Source organism: Plectropomus leopardus, chromosome 20, assembly GCF_008729295.1.
Source record: "Plectropomus leopardus isolate mb chromosome 20, YSFRI_Pleo_2.0, whole genome shotgun sequence".
Classification (NCBI taxonomy): domain Eukaryota; kingdom Metazoa; phylum Chordata; class Actinopteri; order Perciformes; family Serranidae; genus Plectropomus; species Plectropomus leopardus.
Genome location: NC_056482.1, coordinates 22,450,627 through 22,463,241, shown reverse-complemented (window position 1 = coordinate 22,463,241; position 12,615 = coordinate 22,450,627). Strand labels below are relative to the sequence as shown.

At 41.4% G+C, this 12,615-nt stretch overlaps 1 protein-coding gene across 1 annotated transcript in view; it reads left to right on the top strand.

Moving 5' to 3' along the window:
- The first annotated feature begins 268 nt into the window (after window positions 1-268).
- lrrtm4l1 (leucine rich repeat transmembrane neuronal 4 like 1) overlaps window positions 269-12,615 on the top strand; it is a 65,658-nt gene continuing 53,311 nt past the window's right edge. The window contains exon 1 of the mRNA XM_042509000.1: window positions 269-810. Coding sequence (XP_042364934.1) covers window positions 807-810 — 4 coding nt within the window. The 5' untranslated portion in view covers window positions 269-806. The remainder of the gene's footprint in view (window positions 811-12,615) is intronic.

Genomic DNA, 12,615 nt, shown 5'->3' with positions numbered 1-12,615 from the left:
GAGAGCTTGGCAAAGAGGAGAGACGGCTGCTGCATTGGTGTGTTTGTGTTGAGGAGACAGAAAAAAAAACAGATCCTAACAAAAGCAAATCTCACATTTGACCAAATCTGCCTACAGCTGTTAAACACTGCATTGAATGCTTTTCTCACTCTTTTTTTTCTCTCTCTCGCTCTTTCTCCCACAGGCGCGCGCCTGCACACAGGCGCACACGTCCCCCACGCAGCCGGGCGCGCACACGCCAAAACCTGCTCGCCAATGCACTGCACAGCACAGGAGCCCCTGACAGTGCCCGTGCCTGGCTGTGTGATCGCTGCCTGGCGTCTCTGCCGCTCCGCTGGATGTTTGCGCAGAGGACACCTGCCTCCGCCACTGACTGCACCGACCCCCGCGGCAAAATCCACCCTCGTTTCCACCTCTCAACTTTTGCAACGCGTGTTTTTTTTGTACGTGTGTTGCACCTGTTCCAACACTATGTTTGCATCGGGTGAATTCCCCCTGTAGAGCCGGGCGTTTGACTTCCAACTTGGCACTTGATGGATATTTGTGACAGGTGTGGAAAGTTGCCCTGCGTCAGGGAGTATGGGCGCAAACTTTAAAAGCTTTTTCTTGTTTTTTATCATCGAGAGATTTTTTTTTTATATTTTATTTTTTTAGAATGAAGGCAGGTGAGTCACCCCTCGCGTGAGAGGCGCGCAAAAGCTCCGGGGCTCACCAGGTACTGGAAAGGAAAGGCGACACGGAGGAAGTCGTGATCTGTGCGGCGGATTGCGCCACGGAGGACGGAGGAAACGGACCGATGAGACAACATGGGTAAGTAAGTGGATTGTCTCGTTTTGAAGCGCCAGAGAATGAAGAACCTCGAGAGACCGTAAATCACCACTATTAGTAGTTGAGCGCACTTGTGGTCCTTGGAATAACAGTGGTTGGTCTCCTATGTGGTGTAGGAGAAATAGCGCGATACGGATTTTTTGTCTCCTGTGTGAGTGTTCAGAAATGTTTTATTCCTGCGCAGCAAGCTGTTTCAGAGCACTACTTTTATTTTCCTGCAAATATTTTAAAAGCAAATACTGCATATGAAAGGGAGGGAGGGGTGGGGGCGGGGGGGACAATAATGCTCTCACCTTTATGATGTAGAAGAGAAGTAGCTCAAAATCTGAATCAGTCGACGTGTCAGCGCAAAACGCTAAATATTCTCCTTCACATGACGTCCTTGTTACTGAAGCAAGTTTATTCCTCCTAATTCCCGACCTGACCTTAAATGGCCGAAATGTGATGAGTGTGTTCTCTGTGGCCTCCCCCCCTTTTCTCAGACCCCTCCTGTCTTTTCCCTTCAAAGCTCTGACATGTTTTGACTCCATCCTATTTCTCCTGCCTCCCTTCTTCTCCTGACAGCTCTGGGCACCTACAATCTCATCCCACACTGCCTATCACCTCCTCCATTTTACTGACTGTGGGTGCTCCAGAGCTAACGTTAAATTCACCGCTCAGCCTCACAAACCCACACTTCTCTCCAGTGCGTTCCGCAGCTCCAGTCCTCTTTTTTTGTGCATATTTTTTTGAAGGGGGGGGGGGGCTCAAAGAGGGCTGTGGGTGTTCAGGATTGTCACTGAAATTATGCTGACTTTGAAGCACTCTGCAGCTTCTCTAATAGAAAGCCTCACGATGTTTCGCGTCCTTTCTCTCAACTTTTGTTGCTGAATATCTCAGTGAAGGACTATTATTCATACGTAGGCACGCGCGCACGCACGCACGCGCGCACACACACCGAGAACAGGGCATGTTTGATAGGCGGCTGGGTGCAGAGAGAGAGCCTTGTTGAAACTGCACCACTGTGATTCATTTTGTCTGTCTCACTTGTTGGATTCATGCTGCTGTTATTTTTTATCTCTTTTTTTGGTATTCCTAAATTGACTGAGAGGCAGACACAGGCTGCAGAGATGCACGCTGCCCCAAACATCTGTGCACAATTGTGGCACTTACCCAAGAAATGAGCAGCTTAGTGCAACTAATGAGCACATGCTATTACCGTTTTAATTATGTCATCGCAATTACTATAAGCCAAAATAAGTGTCTACATTTGTTTGGATATCAAGGCTTCTGACTGAAGCTCTTCCAATGCCTTGTTTTCCACATTTTAAGTTTAAAAGCAAACCTTCTTTTCCACCTGTATTTCAGAATAAAACACGGCATCAACATGATTTGGTTATCATCTGCACAGAAGGGCAGAATCAGTTTTGGCTTTGTTGGAGAGAGCAGCTGTTCAGACCATTATTTTCAATATTGATCAATTATTTTCTGACTAAATGCCCATCACAGTTTCCATATTGCTTGCTTTGCCTGACCAACAACATCAGAGCATTGAATATGTAATGATATCAAACAGATAATAGCAGCAATTTTTTGCATGCATGCAGGAATGTTTGGCATTTTTGCTTGATAAATGATCGTTAAAATTGTTGCCAACATTTTCTGTTGGCTTGCAACTTATTTAATACAGTGAATGTTTCCAAACTAGATTAAGTCATGCTATTTTCTCTAAGAAGGAACATATTTTTGACTGACAAGCCCAACACTGATACCTTCCAATCACGTATTTGTGGCCTAAGCTGTTGAATTTAAATTGCCTCCAATAACAACAAAACTGCAAACGATGCACACAGGCTAAATTCCCATCTGACATAAAGCAAAGGCAGGGAAAAGCATTGCAGGAGTCATTGTGAGCTACTTGGGTGCCCGACGGTCTGTGGTCTGACTGTACACACTTGCCCACCATAGTAAAACTGCTTAAACAAGAACAACAGGGCAATTACGCTCAAATAACCTTCAATTTATTCGATAATCCATCAGTTTCCTAGAGCAGACAGAGACAGTAATTGGCCCACGGAGCGCATGTCTGGGAAACCTTAGCTGAATTTCTGTTAAAGAAATAAACCTGTGGACAGATTTTCCCATTCTACTTCTTCAAGCTTATAATAGTGCAGATAATTAGAGCTCCAGTGTTATTTACAGGTTTGCCACTGGCATAAAACTACTAACTTTTCCTGCAGATGAGACCATTATGTTAGTCCAAGGCAGTAGATGTGGATCTAGCTTCTATGCTCTAGTCTATTGTGTGAATTCATGAGTAAAGTCAAAATGCAAAGTCCTAATTGCATCAAATAAATACGATTGAAAGACAAAGTCTCTTTATTTTACATATTAAATTTATATCACCAAATGTTGCTTTGGTTGGCCTCACAGCGCTTTTCTGGAGCCATGTTATAAGGATAAAGACTGCAACTAACCTTGAGCTGTAGAAATGGTTGCAGCTGTAGCTCCTTTTTAAAATAGCTGAAGCCATCAATAAGGATTATTCTGTCAGCGTTAGGCATGTTTCCTCATTCTGAGCCTGACTGAAAGCCCCCATCAGGCAGTTTTTGCAGCAGTTTAGTAATATTCACTTCACCACTACCCACACACGCCATCAAAACCGTCATAACACAGCATATCACATCAAACTCTTTCACTGTACCTCCAGGTCATTCATTTTCACTTTATTTGTCCCTGTCGCTGTGCAGAGTGCCGGACTATCTTGAATTTCAACACTCCTTCAAAGTTTGTTTCCTCCTTCTTCTCCCATTTTGTATTTTCCTTGAAATACCTGAAAGACTTCACCCAAACAGTGTGTCCTGCACATTGAAGTCATGCAGTGAAATATGGGCAGAGACACAAAACTGAGAACAAAGTCTGGCAGTAGGCACTTGGAGCTGAACTTGCACAAAAAAAGGCTCTGCAACAAGAGGCACATGATAATGTATTGTGTATATTTGTATGTCCCTGAAGCACACTGCAGCCTACGTGTGGTTGTCATGGTTTTATACATTTGATTATTTTGGCTTCCTAATATTTTGGATTTATTTTTGTGCCGGTCTTCCAGACTGAATGACAAAAAAGATAATTTGTTAGTTCCCTCTAAAATAACGGATATGATAGTGTTTTCTGATCTGTCACTGCGGTGGTTAAGATTTGGTGAGGCAAATAAAAGTAGTTGATTAAAGTTTTGGGAAGATGAAGGCCCAGATAAACCAAATTTGAAAGCAATAATTGATGTGCCTCATTTGACATGTCGATTAATGATCCAGTGGTGCACTGCAGGCATCAGATTTGAAACTCCAAAACCACAGACGCAGCAGTGGTTTAGGAAAAGGTTCCCATGTTTGTATATTAAATATATCCCCATAAATCTTCTATACATTTCTGTTTGAGTAGCATCATATGAAATTCCAACATCACGCAACCAGCAGCATTTTAGGAAAAGGTTGCTATTAATATGTAGGCGGGCAGCGTTTCTCTTCCAAGTGGGTGAAAGTCACATAAAGCACGGCTTATCATAACTCCATATAAAGAACTCCAGGAATGAGTCCTAAAACCCAGAAATCATTTAGCATTTCAGCACCCCTGGTTTCCTCGTCTCAAAGTGAGTGGGATTTTTTGAATGGGTTTTTAGTTAGAAGTCTGAAATAAGGTCTTAGGGTAGCACAAGCTTAACAAACCTTTACGTTTTGTTCTACCACATAAAAAAGGTCAGTAAATACCCCGTGAACTTTACAGTTCATGAGTGGGGTTATTTATCTTAAAAAGTTGGCTGCTAACAAGTGGCTAAACGAGACGACAAACATTAGACTACAAAACGTCATCACATCAAGCCGTGCCCAACACTGCTTTACAGCCTCGAAGCGGTTGTGACGCAACTGTAGTGTAGTTTGTTTATTGTCTAACATTAGCTTTTTATGTCTGGCAATTGCATTTAGTCTTCAAAAATCCTGAAAGTGATGGTCATTTGTAGAGACTATCTTGCTGGGCAAAACATCTAAGTATCATAAACATTTGTTTGCCTAAGAGCTTATTTTTTGCCACGATCCAAAATCCAAAAACCCTACAGAAAAAACGTAATCCCTGGAGTACTCTATTATTAGTAGTATTGTAGGCGACTGGATTTGCTTGAGTTTGGTGAAGAAGTTTCATCTCTTATCTGTGCAGCTTCTTCAGCTCTGGAAATGAAGCTTTATTGAACTGTCTGGGTGTGGTTTGATTAATGACCGTAGCCTGTCAACATAAGCAATAAACCCCACAACTGTCATTATATTTAGACCCAAATAGCTCTAAATCCTAATTGGTGTAAAGCAGTACATGACTTTTTCATGGAGAGGTGAAGGGTTACACTTAAGCACGACAACTGCCAAGCTGCAGACCCCTGCAGACTACTGTTCGAGACCTACGAAAGTGACTGTTTTATTGCAAGACATCAGCAGCATTTCCAGACACAATTGTGCCAAAAAACACAACATATTTTAAGCATTTTAAGCCAAAATGTGATATTTTCCAAACCATAACCAAGCATTTTTAAAAAAGTTTTATCTAAAGTTGACCACTCGGCAAACAATAGCATTGCATATCATAACTGCTGCATTTTTGCACACAAAAGTTACCCATAATTTACAGAAACATACAATTTCAACATTAATTCTGGCGATCGCGGTGTATTACATTACCTTTTTCCTGCAATGCCACGCCTTCTGCAAACCAGTGAAAGAGTTTAGACAAAAACACTGATACAGAAGTCTCTAATGTGAAATAACCTTAACTGTTCTGACTCTGGCAGGGAAAAATGGGGGTTCATGAAGCAGCTCATAGCTCACAGTGAGAAGCTGACTTAGAAATTAGGTCTTCAGGGCCTTTAAACAAATGACCAGTGCTTTCATTTTTCTGATGAGGACAGCCTCTTTGTGTAACGTATGAAGCCCCAGAAGGGACGTGCAGACAAATATAGATAGGAAAGGGGAAAGGAGGGAAAAAGATCTATTTATGTGTGATCTCGCAAAAGTTAAAACACACAGGTTAATGTTTTTTCACGTCACCTGGAGAAACATAAGCGCCAACATTAACATGCACCTATGATGAGTTTATTTTGTGCTGTTTATGTGTAGAACGTATGTTTTTGCTTAAGTTACCAATTGTGCTCATTGTGCTTTAATTCTGGATGATTCCTATCAGATTTGAAAAGAAATGCCAACAAAAAATGTATTTTCTTTTACCTACACAGTCCTTCCAAGGACTCCACAGTTAAGACAGGCAGTGTGAGGGTGAGCACATTGTTTAAATACCTAATGAATGACAAATACAAAAACCTGAATTTCTCAAGATAAATTACATACAGTGCAGTGTATGTGCTATACAATGGCATTTTGATTAAAAATAAATGTAGCGTCTTGAGTGTGTCCACCTCTGACCTTTACTGATTGCCTGCATACCAGAGACACACGCACACACAGTCATCATCCACGATGTCAACTCCCAAGCCTTTACAACCGCCTCTCCTGATAGTGGCCGGCTTAAACTTCTTGGTTTGTGCTGATCTTTTGACACTAGCACTCATATCGATCAATGCAGCTCTCTGGCTCTCTGCACAGATTTCTAAACCAATAATGTCCGTTTGTGTGTGTGTGTGCGTGCGTGCGTGCGTGCGTGCGTGTGTGTGTGTGTGTACGGGTGTGCATGTGTGTGTCCGTAGGAAAGCTGGCGTCAGTGAAGTTCCTGATATGTGTGACGTTATGGGCCTGTGAAGACTTTCAGCTGTCACTTTTTGACAGGCTGAGTCCGGATGTTAAGCGCTGTGGGTGTAAAGGTGGAATACTTTCAGCGATATGGCAGAAGTTATCGGCTTCTGCCAGTAGAGAGGCGAGATATCTGCCTCATGCTGCTGTATGATCCAAGAAAATCTATATTTCCTCACAAAGGAAAATGTATGTGCTTCTTTCTAAGTTTAGTATTAAAAATAAAATAAGAAAACTCAAAGTCAGATCTCCTCAAACCCAATTAGACTCCGTAAGCGCCGTCATATCAAATAGTTTCTATTGTGCTTTAATCATTTTATAGGGGAAGTGAATCATTACGTTGTGTCTATCTTTACAGCCGAAGAATTAAGCTACTGCCAGTGTCTGAGAAAGATAAGCAGCGCGGTGGCTGGATGAAGCAGCCGATATCAAGGCAAGAAATAAAATCTGTACACTATTTCATAAATTTAATTATCTGTTGCTGCAGTTTTGCTATCTTTGATGGATCTTCATCAGGCACAAACCTCCTGTCAGATCAAAACACTGTGGCAACAGATAATTAAAGTTTTGATGGGAATATTAAGCAGTGTGCCGATTCCACTTTTGCCCTGACCTCTGTTGAGTGCCACAGTTAATTCTTTCATTTTCAATTTTCAAAGGCTGCTTTTTTTTTTGCTTGTATAATCCTAAACATGATGTATACATACTTTTATTTTCAGCTGCACAAACATGCTTAAACAGATGTATGATTATAATATTCATAAGGCTCAAAGTCATCAGACAGTGCTATGGCTAAAGGAGAAGGAAGCAGTAGGCACCAGACCAGAATGATTTGGCCGAAGCCCCTCTAAAAACTTCTCCAAGTGGAATTCCATCCAACACGTCTCATTAAGGCTGCTTTTTTCCACAGCGGGCAGCTCTCATGGTCACACACAAAACCTGCTGCTGTAAAAATGTTGACATTCAAAATAACCAATTAGCCTTTTTAAAGGTCTCCCTCCTTGCAAATTATATTTTACACCGTTGACAAGTGTACTTATTGGCTTCCGCAATAGGTAAAAGGACATGATTTCTATGAGGCACATCGTTTGTGATCGACTTCTATTACACGTTTGGCAGCTTCACATGAAAGTGTGTGAGACATCAGTTAAAGTCCAAATGTCAAAACAAATTGGTTGATTAATCAGGTTGACTAATGAATCTGTGCCAACTGAAAGAAAATAACAGAATTTGATGAACAATCAATCAATTGTAAATGGACTGTTTATTGTTTATCATATTTGAATGCCATTGTCTGGTTTCAGGGCAGCACGGTGGCGTCGTGGTTAGCACTGTTGCCTCACAGCAAGAGGGCTCCTGGTTCGAAACCGGGGTTCGTGGGGGCCCTTCTGTGCGGAGTTTCCATGTTCTCACCCATGTCTGCGTCTACACGTCTAAATTGCCCGTAGGTGTGACTGTGAGCATGTATGGTTGTCTGTCTATATGTGTTTGCCCTGCGACCTGTCCAGGGTGTACCCCGCCTTCCGCCCGATGACAGCTGGGATTGGCTCCAGCCCCCCCCGCGACCCTTACGAGGACAAGCGGTTACAGAAAATGACTGACTGACTATCTGGTTTCAGCTTCTCAGATGTAATGATTTGTTGCCTTTCTCAGTCTTATAGCGTTGTAACAAAAAAAATCATACATCTTTGAACTATTGGTCGGACAAAACAAGTTATTTTAACATTACTTTTTACGAAACACTAAGGGACATTTGTGTTTTTGGTTGTAGTTGTCCTACACTCACCCAAACTGTCTCCGTTACTTTTGCTCGTAATCTAGTCCATAAGTCCACTGTTCCAGCATTCACCGGCTCCGGTTTGGTTAAAATACATCCTCAATTCACAAAGTTAAATGTAAAATATCAGGCAGTTACAGTATCTCTCTGCCGTTGCTGACTGTTGGCTGTTTACAGTCCTGTAACCTTTTTTACTTAGAATATAGTAAGTTATGTTTAAATTTAAATTTGAAATACAACTTGGAATGTCTTTTATCCCTTCAGTTGCAAGTAAATATATTACTTAATTTAAAAATTTGTGTACTTGATTTACTTGTATCTAATGTTTAGACTCGCTTTTCTGTTCAGATAATGAGATGTGGTTCCTCAGAAATGTGGTGCCTTAGTTACTGCTGCTTGTGTTGCCGGGCAACATCTGGCTAAATAGGAAGGAGTATGTTGCATGAGGCTGGGTCAGGAGGTTTTAAATTATGACAAATCAGGGGAAGAGGAAATTTCACTGATTGCTGTGAAAATCCTGAACATACTCAACCTATATGATTAGAGAGAAGTGCTGCATCATGGTTCGCTATATAATCAGAGCATTTCTTTCCAGCAGAGAAAGTGTTCACGCTCTTTCTCCCTCACACATACTGTGGTGGCTGCTTATTCTAAACATTCCTCGTCAGTTCTTGCAGGTTGTAAAGAGTTTGGACTCATGTAGACTACCATGTACAATTTTTACATGCACTGAAGGCTAAATACTCCTCCTTGGTCGGCTATCCAATGATAATGAGGCTCCTAGAGAGTGAAAAGCACTTTATTCCGTATGCAATATTGGATTATCACAAACTGACCTTTTGCTAAAATTGAATTTCCTATAACTACAATAAGGACTACGATATGCGGTTAGAACAATAGTTGCTCCACTTCCTGCTTCATTGAAGCTTAACTTGCACTAACAGCACTTAAAGAAACAATCTATATTGTCCAATAGACAGAGTAGTGGGAGCATAAGTGTTAGAGGAGCAGTGTGTAGGATTTAGTGGAATATTGCAGTGAGAACTGCAGGTTCCCGTGTGCTGAGCGTGAACTCCTGATTATGATTTCGTCAGCGTTTATTGTTTATTATTTATTATTTCTCTTCCTCTCAAAGCAAATGGACCTGGTGGAACCGGTGAAGACACTGAATAATTGTGTTTCACCTTACAAAGCTATGTTTGCGCTCCTTGCAGACGTGCTGTTAGGCCAGCAACTGCTAATGCGTGGTGTCCTTTTTGTCTGATAATTTAAGATCCGGACGTTCAGGAGGTTTTTACTTGGAGCTGAATTATCTACAGAGGTTTCTTTATCTCGAAATCAAACAAACCAGGTGATTTTAACCAGTAAAAACTGAATAAAGTAATATCACATAAATAATCAGTGCTTTTCTGACACTGTTTGGCTTGTCTCGGAGGGGCTGATCCATTTCTGCCAATATATCCCCATAAATCCTACACGCTTTATTGTGGCAAACACCATTAAAAGAACTCATAAAAGCACATTCTATAACATGACTAATTACCTTATTTTTAATGTATATTAAGTATTTTAAATGGTAAAAAACAATATGTCTCCTACACACAGGTTCAGATAGAAGCATTTGTTTATATGGTATGGTTCCTAAAAGTCAAAGCAGACCTGCCAGCCAATCAGAAGAAAGAATTCACCAGGATATAAATGAGAATGATAGACAACTCAATCAATAGACATGGCGTCCAGCTCGGCTGCACTGTACTTACGGTGAGAAGTTGATGTACATTACAGGCAGTTTTCCTTGCAGATAAATAAGAATTCAACATACTATACGCTTCTAATCCCATTGATCTGGAATGTTAATGCTTAGACTTAGCAAATCAATACACCTAATCATGGCATCAGGTCTTTAAGTGGTAATCATTTAGGTTTTCTCTTTTTCCTATAAGGGAGCCAGCAGGCAAAGCTACAGCAATCTGTCTGTCTTCATTCCCATCTTACACTGTTATACTCGAGTCGGTCGTGGACTCACTAGACCTCGGTTACTACATCCCTCACAAATCCAGACAGAATAACTGAGCTAACCAAATTGACTGTTCATTTCATTTAAATGTTTAATGGATGCTGCTCCATTTAAGCTGTATTTTGCCATTACTGCTGTGATATTAACAAGCCGCGCTCTATTTTTCCATACATCTTGTCCAGTTGTAAAGTATAGTATGTGTTTCGGAGTCTGGCTGCTCCTCCTAACTCCGCATGTATGTGCAGCTCCAGTAGTAGTAAAATAAGCTTTTATCATAAATCAGCCGTTTTATACCGCTTCATGCTTTTGCTGCAAGTTGAAATTACAGCTGACTCCAATTTTCAAATTAATGGGCTTAAAATAATGGGTTTTAAGTGTGTAAAAGGTACTTCATTTCAATATTGTAATGCCAGTGTGTCCAATTAATCACCGTTGCATGATGGGCCCCGCGACTGGTGATATGTCACATACTTCTGTGCCCTGAAAGTATTTTTAATTTTATGTGCCTTAAATCTGAGCGCACACACTCAATAATGTAATTTATCACACATGCTGTAGTGCCCTAGAATTTTGCTTGCCTAAGCTGGATCACACATCACACACTTTAAAACCCTTGGCTCTCGTGTCAGAGAGGAAGACAGTTGGGAGGGAAGGCAGGAGGTGGGGTTGGAGGAATTAACGAGTCCATTTCTGAAGCTTTAAGTTTTGTAGGAATACAGCTTATGTGTAGTACAGTACCCCCCCCCGTCTGTCCGCCCATCTTTCACGCGATCTTTCCCTCAGAAGGCGCCATGCATACATTTTATATATATTTAAAGGGATACTTTGCAGATTTTCAACAGCTTTGTTTCATAATAAGGTGACTTGTATGCATGAATGGACTATGGTTGCCTCCATCTTACCAGCACCCAGATCTCCCTGCTCAATTTTGCTTGCTCTGGAGCTTTTGTTTGAACGACAGATTATGCTTCCTCATTTTTGAATGCCAGTCACCACCGCTTTAAAGGCAATTTAACATGGTGGCCAAAGGTAGAATTAAGACTAAGAGAAAGTCCGTCATGTGATGCCATTGGGCTGACAAAAAAGACTGGACTTACACTGTGAAAGAGATGGCTGTAAATCAGTGGATACATTTTTTGACCCCCCCCCCCCCCCCCCAAAATGACTCATTTTTCGTGTCAGAATCGATCAGTTCACTTCAACATTTTAATACGCTAGAAGAGCCGCACGATTAAATCATTTTCCCCATTCAAGTTAGCAGGGGGCTCAACTGAAAGTTTTGTGACCCACCAGCGGTGATGTTTATTGGTCCAGGAAGTTGTAGGTTTTCCACTTCTTGAGCTCAAAGGAATGCCATAGCCCTTTTTCTCTGTTTTCTTTGGTCATGTAGCTCCAATTTCAGTATTTGAGAGTTTCTTCTGAATAGGAAGCAGAGTTTAATGGAACAAATGTCATTTCAGAAGTGAAGTTGGAGAGGTGGTAAATGAAAGGGGGGGGGGGTCGAGTATAGTACATAATGTCTTAAGTAAAATTAAAACAGAAAATGTAGCATGTCTCCAATAAACTCCTAAATCCATCTATAAAATATGGATGTATTATTTCATCCAGTCTATAACCTTGAAAAACTGCCACAAAGAAACCCTTCCTTTTAATGTGTATAACCTGTGCTACAGTAGACCATTTAATAAGAAATATTTTGTTTTCTTGCGCACTTTTCATTTCTTTGAAGTGCCCCGGCGTGCGGCCTTAGCCCTGCTGGCCAGCCCACTTGGGCACTCTGGGTAATAGCCTTTGCATCAGTGCTCAGAGCACCGTGCATTCAAATGAAATATCAACTTGTCGCACCGCCAAGAAAGACGACAGCTGACTCTGTCGGGCCTGCCAGAATCCACTCTTTCCCCGGGGGGGGTGGAGCATTCTCACTTTTATGGGATTTCAGAAAGGTTGCCACTGGAACTTGACCATAGGTGAGGTAATTGGGGATGAGATATATTTTAGGAAATTGTATAATGATTTAACTTTTGCTGTTTCGTTCATTTGCAAGCCAATTCTAGTTGACCTTTAGTGTGAACATTTGAGTCTAACTTCAGCACAGTGCTCCCAGTTGGTGAACATTTGAGCCCAGGACGAAACTGGAGCACAGAGGCTGCTCTGTAAAGGATATTCATTGGCTGTGATTGCATCTTTATCAGACGCAAATTGTGTTGAAGCTGCACGCTATAAACTAA